This window comes from Hippopotamus amphibius, chromosome 1 (genome assembly GCF_030028045.1).
Source record: "Hippopotamus amphibius kiboko isolate mHipAmp2 chromosome 1, mHipAmp2.hap2, whole genome shotgun sequence".
NCBI lineage: Eukaryota > Metazoa > Chordata > Mammalia > Artiodactyla > Hippopotamidae > Hippopotamus > Hippopotamus amphibius.
Genome location: NC_080186.1, coordinates 73,031,430 through 73,045,667, shown reverse-complemented (window position 1 = coordinate 73,045,667; position 14,238 = coordinate 73,031,430). Strand labels below are relative to the sequence as shown.

The 14,238-nt window shown below is 35.8% G+C and overlaps 1 protein-coding gene across 2 annotated transcripts in view; it reads right to left on the bottom strand.

Annotated features, from left to right (window-relative positions):
* The window catches only part of NEGR1 (neuronal growth regulator 1), an 871,642-nt gene that overhangs the window by 126,100 nt on the left and 731,304 nt on the right, over positions 1–14,238 (bottom strand). The window contains exon 7 of one of the 2 annotated variants that reach the window (XM_057716191.1): positions 11,525–11,612. The exons of the other annotated variant lie outside the window; for it this stretch is intronic. Coding sequence (XP_057572174.1) covers positions 11,590–11,612 — 23 coding nt within the window. The 3' untranslated portion in view covers positions 11,525–11,589. Of the gene's footprint in view, positions 1–11,524; positions 11,613–14,238 lie in introns of those variants that run through there. 2 annotated transcript variants of the gene reach the window in all.

Sequence of the window (14,238 nt, the reverse complement as noted above, 5' to 3'; positions counted from 1 at the left end):
TGCCAACAACACTCTGAGTGCTCTTGGAAGCAAATCCTCTAGACCCATCAAACCTCAGATGACTACAGCCTCAGCTGTCACCTGGATTGCTGCTTCATGAGGGACCCTAAGCTAGAACCATCTTGTTAAATCACTCCTGGAATCCTGACCCACAGACACTGATATAGTAAATGTTTGCTGTCTTAAGCCAATAAGTTTGGGATAACTTATGCAGCAAAATATCACCAGAACAATCCCACCACCTCTCTTCTTGACATGGGACTGGTTCTGCTATCATGATGAGCCTTTTCAAAGCTGGTGCTTTTCTGAGCAGCAATATTCCTGCTGCTTAGGGTATAACACTTCTCTGAGTTAGCTTTATACTAAATGTGGTCACTCCATGCTGCCATCCAATGCAAGGGATTGTAAGAATGGATTTCATAGGGGTTCAACCCCCAAGGTCAAAACTGTGCCCTACACGTTTCTCAGCTTTCAGAAAAGAGAAGACAAAATTCTTTCAGCCATTGGGCTCCAATCTGGATTTGACTTCAGTTTCTTGTAGCTGTTTCAAAGATATTTTACATTCTTGGATATTCTTGACGTTTGAGTCATGTGTCAAGATGTTGTTGATTCTAGTGATGGCAAAGTTTCATCTCATATGCACAGCAGATTGTTAAAACATGCCGAGGCTGTGGTGCTCCTTTCCATTCTGCTGTTCCCAATTTTATTGTCACTTCAGAAATAAACTACAACATATAAAGGAGCACTGAGAAGGCGGCTTTAAGAGCCCTGGGGTAGAGCTAAAAGCAGCTCCCTTGATTTTATGTTTGAGCCATCTGGTGCTTACATCAGCTACCACTTGTTTTCAAATATATATTATTTGCGACTTTGTGGAGCTGAATAACATGAGCCCCTTTGGTACAGCAAATATTGTCAACGTACAGTGATTTAAATAAAAGAAGGAGCTAGTCATTTCATATGAGTCTGTGTGGAGAGAAGTTGATAGCTTCCCTGTACCAAGAATAAGAGAGTTCTCATACTAAGAAAAATGTCTAGAATGTCAACCTTCTAAACACCAGGAAAATAAACTAAGCATTTTCAGAGAAACCATCTGTGTCCAGAGTGAAGGTTAGCATTTCTTGAGTGTTTGCTATATCCCAGACATTGTGCTAAACACTTCAAAGGCTTTATCTAATCCAGAATAAATTAGGCAATGCTGCAGTAATAAAAGTGATTTTAATATCTCAGGGAATTAGAATAACAAATACTTACTGCCTTGCTACCTGCATATCTATAGCTCCCTCAGAGATCAGGTTAATTGTTATGTTACTGTACCATTTGGAAAGAACGAATGTTCCCCTTGGTCAGCTTGAAAGGGAGAGAGACTGCTATGCATTGGTTCTTCTACACGTTGATATGGAAGCCCCACAGACAATTGCTCCACATCTCATTGGTTGAAGCAAGTCACGTGATCTTACCTAAACTGTTCCATATGCCTTGAAGGCAAAGAGACTCAGATTTAGGTTCTCCTGCTAGAAGTCTCTAAAATACTTTCTTTTCACAGTCATCTTATATGTGCAGAAACCAGGACCCAGAGAGGTAAAGTGATTTTTCAAGGTCATTTACCTCATAAGTAGTGGAACTTGGTAAATTTAAACCTGAGTCTGTTAAAACCCAAAGCTCATGCTCCTGAGCACCCCATATGGAGGAGAGAATTCCTGGCCTATAGCAACACTAATTGGAGGGAGGTGGACAGTCATAAGGTATCTATTCTGCCTGCATAATATTCTTTCATGGATTCATTCAGATATTTATTCCGTATCCCTTAAGTGAATGAGAGCAGGGACCATGTCAGCATTTGACCACCACTGAAAGCTCAAGTTCCTAGTGTAGTGCTAGGCACATAGCAAGTTGTCAGTTAATTTTGGTTGAAATCTATCAAATGGATGCCTAATTTGTGATGCAAATTACATAGTACTATATATACCAGAGTCCAGAAAGCACTGTTGGTGCTGTTTTAGGAGTAATAAGGAAGTTCCCAATGATCTCTACTTCCTTCTCCATTTATATAGTACTATAGTAAAATTAAAGCATATTATAAATCGCCCACTCCTCCATAAATGTAGCACACTGTAGGAGAATCACTTCTATTGTCAAAGGCCAAATGGTCGAGTGGTCAGTTAGTCTTTGAGGTTTTTGTTTTGGTTTTGGTTTCTCCATCCTTTACCGCCAACCATGTGTTGTCTGGGGCTCCCAAGTTCAGCACATTTTACCTTCTCCATCTATGACCATTTTCATTCTCCTTTTCATTGCCATATTTCGAGCCCTTCATAGATTTTTTTTTTCTTCATACTAATCTATAAATGGCATAACATTTTAAAGCTGAAACTGTCTGGGCCTTGCTATGCTATGTCCTTAAAGGCTTCTTCCTCTACTAGGTCCTGGAGTTGCCATTTCCAACACCTTTGCTTCAAGAGACCTTTCCAGGTTCTAACTCACACGAGTTCTGCAGGATCTTGAAGCTGGTTTTTTGCCTCTAACACAATTTTTCTCTGTCTACTGCTATGGAGATGACTTTTCTTGAATCTAGCCCTTCATGCAGGAACACTGTGCCCACACATATGAAACATGCACACCTTCATCCAAGCCTGAGATGCATAGCTCTTGAATTCTTACTTCTGCAAAATGCCCCATATCAGTGGTTAACTGCTGCTCTAGCTCCTGAGACCAAAGCCTAGACTAGTGTCCAAGGGATACCTCCTGTCATCCACTTTCAGCTCCTTATCCAAATCACTTGGTAGGAAAGACTGGACCATACATTTCCATGGAATAGGAAAAGCTACTAATAGTATTGAAGGCAACAGTCAGCTTGTGGGCAAGGATTTAGGGGATTTTATTCCCTTTCTAGGATCCTGAAATATACCACCTAGGCAAGCTATGAAGTCAGCCCTACCTACATGATCATCATTTTAAGTGTATAATACATGTCTCTGAGTATAACTTAGAATACCTACATCATGGGCATTATGCTGTTGTGGAGACCAGCATTATAAAAGAAATTTACTATACCATAGTGTGGGACTCTACATTTTATGCCCTTAAGAAGAATTTTTATAGATCTTATTTATAAGTAATTAAATAATATTGCAAACTCCATCTGGATGGCCAATGGAATTTCTCCTACCTTAACACAAAAGTGTAAGCATTACTCTTTTGCAATATGCAAGCATTACTTTTTCACAGTGATCTTTATTTCTTCAAAAAATGTAAACATTGAAAGTTTCTGAAAATAGATCCGATTTCATTACAGACAATCATGAAGGAAAATTCAATTGTAATTTTATTTAATTGAGAGAATTTTAATCTCCTGTTCTATTTTCAAATAAATGAGAAAGAGAAATTGAGAGAGACATTACCTGATAGGTCACTTGTATAGTTGAGTGTTTCAAAGGCATATTCAGACAGCCATACACATATATACACACATAGATGCTTATAGCATATGAATATGTACACAAAGAATAGATCCAGATATATTATTCATTGCAATATATAAAAAAAGGACTTAGAAATCAAGAGATCTGAGGTCTTGTCCTTTCCTGTGCTTACTCATGTTTAATATTCCAGGCAGATTACTTTGTTTAGCAGGCTATAGAATGAAAATCTCAAATCAGGGCAAAGAACAAGGATGTTAGTTTCCTCTCTCCCATACGTGGCAGTCACTGCTTAGCTCTCAGGGCATTTGTTTCTGCTGGCCAGGACGGCAGTCTCAAAACCCTTTTCAGTACTAGGTTCCAGGCAACTCCTGCAACTGACTTATTTTACACCCGATACAAAGTTCATTGGTCATCTTGGACAGATGATCTTAAAGCTTCCTTTGTAGCTAATTTTTAGAAGTATATTTTCTTTCATACGGAAAGGATTTGGAGCTTGAAAAGAACTCATTTACGTTCACGTGCATAATAGCAAAACAAATGCTGAAAGTGTGAAAACTTCTATACATTTAATCACAGATATATTGTACTTTCTCCTCCTCCTCCTTCGTTTTCTCCTTTCTTCCTCTTCTTCTCCATTCTCTTCCCCTTCTCCTCTTCCCCCGCCTACTCCTCCTTCTTCTTAGAATACATTGTTTATAAATAGGCAAAAATACATTTTACTTTACACCATATTCTCCAGAGAATTTCACAACTGAAACGCCTCTGTTCCTCCACAACATATAAAACTGGCATTGTCAGGAAAAGATGTCTTTGCATTTGACCTAAATATAGTCACATACACTATATTTCTATTCTTAACTTTTTATAACACAGATTTTATTTATTTACATTCCATATCTTTCCACAAAAAAATAGTCAGCTTGTGAAAATTACATATACTGATGATGAAATTTCCTGCTTTTTTCTTTTTGTCCCCTATTATTTAAACATTTTACTGAGTATATACTTTCTAGAAATGAGATTACATTTTGAACTACATTCCTTCCCATAGGATACCTTTCTTAACAGCGTATACGATTGTATCTTATATTTTATACTTATCCTTTTTTTAAGTGACCAGTCTCATCTGTAAATTTTTCTATGTCCTTAAATAATGAGGCTATTTTCAGCATTTCAGAATGAGTAATTAATTGCCTAGCCTGGAATCCATCTGATATCAAAGTATTAGTGCTTGAATTAATTTTCAACTTATAACTGTTTTCATTTACACCTACTTCCTTGGTAGTTATTTAAGGCAATTTCATCTTCCCGTCTGTGGCTTATATGTTAATGTACTTCATTTTAATGAACCCACTTTAAGCTGTAGAAGTAGGCCAGACGCTATCAGAATGTGTCATAAGAGGAGAAATCTGACTCATAGATAAGCCTTTCAAATGAAAAGGTTTAAAAGGAATGGTACAATAAGATATTTTTAAGTCATGGCTGAGACATAAATCATTGGAAATATGTTGCTATAATGGGTTCTATCCTTTTCTCGGAATACAGATAAGGATTCACATCTGTTTGTGCATAGTTTTTAAAATTTTTACCTGAGATTGTGGTTGTACACACAAGCCAAAATGCCAAAAAAAAAAGTTTAATAGCTGATGGCTTTCAAAATAATTTGCTATGTGATTTAACTCAAATTTGAGTGTGTAAATACAGCCCAGTGTCTTTATAGTATAGCATACTCCTAATAATTACATTTGATTAGGTACAAAATTCCTGTCTTTATTTAATGTATTTCCTTTTGTTAGTGTCAAATATTTTCATCATAGAACATTTTAAAAGTAAGATTTAATAGTAAATTTGGCTTTCAGTAAAGGATTTTTATTGCAATAACCAAATCAGCATCCTAAATGAAGATTCATTGCTTTAATTTACACTTTTGAGAATTATAAAAATAATTTTGTTGTTTGGCTTTCATCTTTATGCCTTTCAGACATATTAGAGGCTAGAGGAGGCAAATAAAAATGGCTTATCATTACATAAATGACTTAACTTTTAGCCCTAAAAACATCTTTTTTAGAATATTAGTTTTTTCCATATTGAAAAACTGGGCATTAATGAAGTATAAATGAGATGGGTGTCAGTCAAGTGCTAATTGCAGGTCATATTATTTTGCTAATTAGACAATATTAAGTTGCTAATTAGAGACAACGTTTTTAAAGAATGGAATACTAATATGAAAATCAAACAATCTTATTATTCTCTTAGTACTTCAGCTGGCAGAGGCCACTTAAATTATCAGGAGGTGTTCTTTAGTTTCCAAGATAGAGAATTTCTGTATTAAGGAAGAATGAGTCACTTAATTGTTCAAAAGGTGAAGAGTTTGCAGCTAGAAAATCATCTGGTATATTGGGGTTTTTCATCCTCTGCATCCTATTATCACCCTCAAGTTCCAAGAAATACAACATAAGGTATTAAATCTCTATTCTGGGATAGAACTTCTTCACAGAGCCCTGCTCTTTTCCTTTTCCTGGTAAAAAAGATTTGCACAACCTAGAAGAAAAACTTGAGGCCTAGATTTATTATTTCTCTTAATTAGAGAAACATTTTGAGCATCAAACTCCTGGATTTTTTTCTTCTCTGGATTTCATCGATTAGGTTACCAGAACCGAAGATGGCCTGCACGTAGAGCCTGCTAGAAGGTTGAAATGAGAGCAGTTCAAGCATTTAAAGAGGAAGCTTTAGAGCACCAAATCCAGGAAACCAAGAGCCTTAAACTCAAGATCTTTTCAGTGTTTCCGGTGAAAAACACCAAGAAGAACCCCAAAAGTACTCAACAGTTTTGCTTTTCTCTGTCTCTCCTGAAAGTACAACTTTTCAAAGGAATCCATTTTTCCTCCAATAGGTGGGGAGCAGCCACTTGGAATTCAGTCTGAGAAAGCACTACTAGCCCTGTAAGTAATGAATTGAGAAGCACTGCATATTGCTGCTCTGCGCCCCTCTCAGTCCCAAATTACGAATCACATATATTTTACATCATATCGCAGTTTAAACAGCAAGTCATCCTCAAATATCTCTAAGCAAATAGGTATTTCTTACATGCCAACTATGACTGATTGGTAGTGGATGTTTGGAGGCTGCAATTAGCTAAGCGGCAAAAAGGACCAAGGCTGATTAGCAGTGTCTGCTAGGGAAGAGAAGAGGAAGGATGTCCGTGTGTCATGTTACCCTCCCTGCCTTAGAGAGAGAGAATTTCCTTTCTGAATCTTGGTTCATAATATTACCTGCTACATAAGAATACCATTTTTAGAATGTTTACTATTTGTAAAATATATGTAGGTAAAGATATATCTTTACCTATAAATATATATATATATATATTTAAAACCCCAATATACCTATATATATATATAGGTTCTCTGCTCATAAGGAAGGAAAAAATTAACCAGCTACTCTGAATAGAGACTAGGAGTGAAAATCTGATGAGTCCAGCTAAGTATACACAGAACATGGGCAGGAATAGCCAGTCAATGTTCAGAGTTTAATATTTTGCCAAATTCTATTCCTTTCATAGGTAATTTAAGAAAATTAAATCAACAAAGATCCACTAAAAGAAGATAAATATTTTTTGGTAAGACCATTTGCACTCTGTCTGTGAATGGATGAAAATTACTTCCAGGGCTCCTTTGTTGCTCTCTGTAATCCTAGAGATTGTGAATATCTTTAAATGTCCTTCACCCACGCTGGGGTATTAGTAATACATAGATTGGAGGAAAAAGATCCTTGAGAAAACTTTTCAGGTTTTTGTTAGGTTTCTATCTGATAATGTTCTTAAATATCAGAGTGTACGTTTAGTAAAAGGTATTTTCTATGATGTCATGTAATCTAAGAAAATATGAATATAGATCATCTCATATTTGATATAACTGGATCATAAAAGATGGTCTTGAACTTGATATACCTATTTAAAGAATATTATTTAATGCACTATAAGATATCATTTACTAAACCTCTTCTCTTTAAATGAGAATAAAATAGTTATTTTATGAATTCTGAGAGTCTAGACTCATCAAACTTTTTTTTAAGCTCTTTATTGGAATATAATTGCTTTACACACTTGTACCAGCTTTTGAGGTACACCAAAGAGAATCAGCTGTATTTATACATACATCTCCATATCCCCCCCCTTCCGTGACTCCCTCCCACCCTCCCTGTCCTGGCCCTCTAAGGCATCACCCATCATCGAGTTGATCTCCCTTTGTTATACAGCAACTTCCCACTAGCTACCTATTTTACAGTTGGTAGTGTATATATGTCTATGCTACTCTCTCACTTCGTCCCAGCTTCCACTTTGCACCCTCCTCTCGCCCCAACCCTGTGTCCACCAGTCCATTCTCTACATCTGCATCCTTATTCTTGCCCTGTCACTGGGTTTATCAGTACCATTTTTTTTTACATTCCGTATATATGAGTTAGCATACAGTATTTGTTTTTCTCTTTCTGGCTTATTTTGCTCTGTATGACAGACTCTAGGTCTATCCACCTCATGACATATAGCTCCATTTCATTCCTTTCTATGGCTGAGTAATATTCCATTGTATATATGTGCCACATCTTCTTTATCCATTCATCTGTTGATGGACATTTAGGTTGCTTCCATATCCTGGCTATTGTAAATAGTGCTGCAGTGAACATTATGGTACATGTTTCTTTTTGGATTATGGTTTTCTCTGGGTATATGCCCAGGAGTGGGATTACTGGATCATATGGTTGTTCTACTTTTAGTTTTTTTGGGAACCTCCAAACTGTTTTCCATAGTGGCTGTACCAACTTACATTCCCACCAACAGTGCAGGAGGGTTCCCTTTTCTCCACACCCTCTCCAACATTTATTGTTTCTAGATTTTTTGATGATGGCCATTCTGACTAGTGTGAAGTGATACCTCATTGTGGCTTTGATTTGCATTTCTCTAATGATTCGTGATGTTGAGCATCTTTTCATGTGTTTGTTGGCCATCTGTATGTCTTCTTTGGAGAAATGTCTATTTAGGTCTTCCACCCATTTGTGGATTGGGTTATTTGCTTTTTTGGTATTAAGCTGCCTGAGCTGCTTGTATATTTTGGAGAGGAATCCTTTGGCTATTGCTTCGTTGGCAAGTATTTTCTCCCATTCTGAGGGCTGTCTTTTTGTCTTGTTTATGATTTCTTTCACTGTGCAAAAGCTTTTAAGTTTCATGAGGTCCCATTTGTTTATTCTTGATTTTATTTCCATGATTCTAGGAGGTGGGTCAAAAAGGATCTTGCTTTGATGTATGTCATAGAGTGTTCTGCCTATGTTTTCCTCTAGGAGTTTTATAGTGTCTGGCCTTACATTTAAGTCTTTAATCCATTTTGTAGACTCATCAAACTTTAATGCACAATGGCAGTCTCTACATTGCACTGAAATGTGGGGTTTCCCTGATGGATTTTAGCATTTGAAGCATAGAACTCATATTTCCATGTAATATGTCTGAAAATCTTTTGTCTTATATGTCTGAGACAATCTGCTCATTACCAGACAGAAAGTGGGAAGTATTTGCTGAAGAGAGAGGTACGTATAGCTCTATTAGTGAATGGAAAAGAATTTCTTTAGCATCTGAAAAATGAATACAATGTGGCCATTATGTCAAATTAAATGTCCTGGTTTACTTAGCAATTTCAGAAGTATTTACCATGATAACATATGAATCCTGTTGCACATATTTTCTTAGATATACATAAAATTCTAAGAAAAATAATCAATGTGCAACAATTCACTAATCTATCTTCTCAGTGACAATGTTTTGAAATGAATTTTCATCTATTTCCTAATTACACATGCAAGTTAACAGACACAAAACACACTCACATAATCACACTCACGGAAAATGAAACATAAAGGAAGAGAGAGGGAGAATTATATTCCCAAAATGCAAACATGGAGGGGAGGAGTATATATTCTGTTTTGAAGGTACATATAAATGTTCAATTAACCTATTTCTCATGTCTTTTTTTATGACTACATATGGAGACAAATTTTCCTAATAAGAAGGGTCACAGAACAACAGATGTGTGAAATAGCAAACTGAAAACACCTTAACAGATGTATAATTTTTATTTTGCATGAAATGAATAGGAATGTGAAAAGCACATGTGGTAAATTAGGAAGGCTTGAGTTGGAATGGTTGTAGAAACATTATATGGATTGATTTGAAGAATTCATGAAAGACCTTCTCCACTGCAGACACCCACATACTGTAAAGCCTGATAGCTTGTATTTAAATAATTAGTTCCTTAAGGTAGATATAGTTCATCTTCCACATTTTTTTTTGGAAAATGCAAAGCCTTTGCGAGAGCACATCTGAGAAGCAACCACCTTGAGGACTGCACAAAATAATTAGGAGAGATCGTGGAGAGATAGGAAAGTAGTAGGGTCTTAAACCCTGAGCTGGTGTGTGAGAGCTTGGAACCGGTGATATTTGAATATGGTAAAGCCTGGGAAAGTTGACTCCATTCCAGATAAGTGCTGTCTGGAAGTGGTATGGGAGACAGAGCAAAATGCTCTGGGAATTACATCAGACACTTGGAGAAAATAAATCAAAATGAGGAAGAAAGCAAATATTGATCAAATATCTCTAGTATTTCTAATTTTTTAATTCCATTGGATAAATTAAGTTGTTCATTTTTAATAAGGCAAAATACGTCTTTATTTTGATATAATTTTTTTTAGACTCATGGAGGGGTTGTAATGACAGAACAGAGAATCTCCATATACTTTTCACCCAACTTCCTCTAAAGTTAAAATCTTATGTAACCAGGAGACAATGATCAAATATGAGTAATCAATAAAATTATCAATACTAGGAAATTAACACTGGTAAAATATCATTTACTAAACTATAGGTCATATTCAGATTTCCCCAGTTTTCCCACTAATGTCCTGTTTCTATTTCAGGATCCAATCCAGGGTACTGTGTTGCATTTAGTTCTCACGTCTCTTTAGTCTCTTCCAGTCTGTGATATGTATTTGGTGTCTTTCATTACCTTGACACTGAAACTTACTGCTTGGTATTTTGCAGAATGTTCTTCAGTGTGGATTTATATATTTGGGAGGAGAATACCATAAGGTGATGTGCCCTTCTCTTCCTATCATATCAGAAGTACATTATATCAATATGTCTCATTACTGGTGATGTTAATCATAATTGTTTGGTTTGATAGTTTCTGTGATATTTCTCCACTGTAAAGTTACTATTTTTCCTTTTCATACTCCATTCATTAGCTGTGAGTCACTAAGTCCAGTCCATAGCAAAGGGAAGGGGAATTAAATTTTACCTCTGGAGGGTGGAGTATCAAAGAATTTGTCAACATATGTTAAAATCACCACAGTAATTAATACTTATTTGGGGGGAGATATTTTGAGGATATGCAAATATATTGTTTTTATTTTTAAATGTTCCACTTATTTTAATATACATCAGTAGATCACACCTGCAGCAATTACTACTATGGTGCTCTGACAGTGGTTTTATATTTCTCTCATTCCTAAATTTATTCATTGGAATTCTTCTGTAAGGAAGGATTGCTCCTCCCCCTTTGTATACATATTAAATCATTTATTTATATCAGTATGGACTCATGGATATTTATTTTATTCTATGAGTTATAATCCAATCACTAATGGGTATCAGTGTTTCTAGGCTTCTCAGCAGGCAGTGTTAGGGAATATATGGATGTTTACTAATGCATGTATACACACATATCTATATTTCTGTAACTATTTGCATATGTATCAAAATCAACATAAATTTATATTGGTATCTCTAACGCCAATGAAGCACCACATAGTTAATTCTAGCATTTCGTTTTTGCTTATTTGTAACTCCTTTCTTAGACAATGGGAAAGCTGACTCTCATTATCTAATATATTTACTTATTCATTCAACCCTAGTATGTCTTATATTAGTTTCAGAATTGCTAACCATAACCTATGAGAAATAAATTTACCAGTTCAAGTACAGTTCACGTTTATCTTCAGTCTTACAGTATCAAGTCAAAAGACAATTTTACAAAGTTCCTCAGATCAGCTCCTTTTCTCCTCACCTGTTTCAGTGTGGTTATCTGCTTCATTTGTTACACAGTTAGATTCATTTGTCACAGTCTGCATTCTATCTTCGATTTTCTCGACATCCTGTTTGATTTTTAAAATTTGCATTCAGTAAGTTCAGTTTTTATGGTGTACATTTTTATGGGCTTTGACAAAGGCATAAAGTCCACTACCCCAGTACCATAAAGCCCACTACCCCAGTACCATGCAGCCCACTACCCCAGTACCATGCAGAAAAATTTCATCATCACAAAAGTTCCCAGCAAAGTATTTTGAAAGCAACCAACAAACAAAACAATAACAATGCTTCAAGCTTTTTATCAAATTCCTAAAATATGTATTTGAAGTGCCTGTCAGGTTGAACTGTGATTAGCTGTGGATAGACCCACTATTTTCAGGGAATCTACTACTCAGAAAAACACTGTCAAAGGTACACACTTTTCCATGCTAATAATCTTATCCCAATATAATTCAGATTACCATTATGGCAAAAAATCTTCAGGATTCCAAATGCTAGGCATATATTTTGGTCTTCAAAAGACTCCCAAGTTCCCTTTGGACCTGCTTTTTTCAACCTTAGATTCTACCATTCCTATTCTACTGTTTCCTATTATATTCTACTCAGTGGTTCTCAAAGTGTTGTCTGAAGACCAACTGTATCACTTTCACTTGAAGTCCAGTGTCAATGGTTAACAGCTACACAGATAATCTCCTAATCACAAAGAAGCTGTGGTTATAATGAAGATGATATAATAACTATATTTGTAATCATTATTTATAAAGAACTTTTATATGCATATTTGCAAAGAACTTTTACATGCACTTTTATAAAGAATTTTTATAAAGAACTTTCATATGCAGCTTACAGTGATCCTGAGAGATATTAAGGGCAACTATTGTTACAATATCCACTTAAAGGGGAGGAAATTGAATCTCAGAGATTATCTCTAGGCTAAAAAGCTGATAAACAGCAGAGCTGGGACTTAAACCCAGATCTTCTTCTTCAAATTTCTTTCCCTTCCCGTTATCTATGTTGAAGCCCTTCACTGCTATCAGTGATGAGAAGTAATAAAATCAATATCCCCTACCCATGATTTTAATATGTTCCAGACATTGCAAAATTTCCCATCATATATCTAATCCAACTTACTGTTGTTCTCTCATTTCTGTAAGGTAAATACTACCAGATGAGGACACTAGGACTTTGAGAGGCAGAACAACTTTCTTAAGTCACCCACCAGATTTCAATCCCAATTTGTTTGAGCACAAATTCCATCTTTTTTTCCACTATATTACACTGGATTTTTGTTGAGGTGTTTAAAATTACCTTTAACGCTCAAACTCAACATTTTGTGTCTCACGAAGGACCAGCCAAGATTCTAATAGCTGCTGTCTGAGGCCAGATTTGATGCTACGTAAAAGGGCGAGCTAGATATCCATCCTCTTCTCTGAAGCAGGAAAAATTCTCCTGACTTTTGCTTCCTAGCCTGATGAAGCCTGAACCTAAGGGAAAAATTCTCAGTAGCTTTAAGAAAGAGTGTAGCTTTTGCTAGCCAGCTAGAAGTGAGTTTGAATCAGGCTCCACTTTGTACTAGCTGTGTGGAGTTGGACAAGTTACTTAATATCTCTGAAGCTCAACTTTATGTTTTGTAAAATAGAGAAACTATGTCCTAATGCTGTAGTAAGGAAGAGATAACACACCGTTCATAAAGTCCTGAGCACATGCTGTCCACCATCAACACCATCAGGTTTTCAGGCAGGCAGCTCCTAATCTCACTGAGCCATTTCTACAGCCTCAATTTACTCTTAGTCCGTAAAGTGACTGAGTGAGTTTAGGAAGTTTTCAATGAACATAATTAAAGCAGGGCTCTAACACAGATTGATGGTCCTATTAATTTTGACTCAGCATTTATATTTCAACTCTTCCCATAGCCAGTGTGACTATACATCCTGGTTTGCCTGGGACAATCCTTATATAGTTTTTAATAGGGCCTTCTTTTACTCTCAAAAGCTTCCCAAATTTGATGATAAACTATATGGTCACACTACTTTGTTTGTCTGTTTGTTTGTTTTTGTTTTTAATTCTGTACTTACTAGTTTAAACATCTTTTACTCCCTAAGGATAAACAGAAGAGATTTTCTTAACTGGATAAGGTATATGCTCATTTGAATTTATAAAATACCAACCTTAAGCCAAATTTGAGTGATAACTCTAAACATTTTGTGTAATGAAAATAAAGCAGCTAATTAAAAACAGTCATTTGATAAAGAAATGTTTAGGGTCCCAAATTTTGATATCATTGTTTCTCCATACACTTTGGTGTCCAAATAGCTAAAGGCAACCATGAATCCTGAAAACACAGACCATCAGAATCCTGTGTGGCCAATCATGTTGAGTTCTAGAGTTTTCAGATGAACAGATGGCTTAGGTGTCATTTTAGTATCTATTCTGCTTACATCAAAAAGAGAAAAAAGTGACAAAGTATTCTTTTTATGTCTTTCATGAATATGCATAAATATAGCATTCATGAATCACTGAGACGTAGGAGACTGTTAAATTGCATTTTTGCTAGAGTTTAAAAAAACATATGATTAACCACACTTTTGACTCTGAGTAATTACACTTCCTTATTTAGAGGTCATTTTTTGAATCTGTTCCACTACTGGCTTGTGGGCTGAAGTGAAATGAAGGCATAAAGATACATTAATG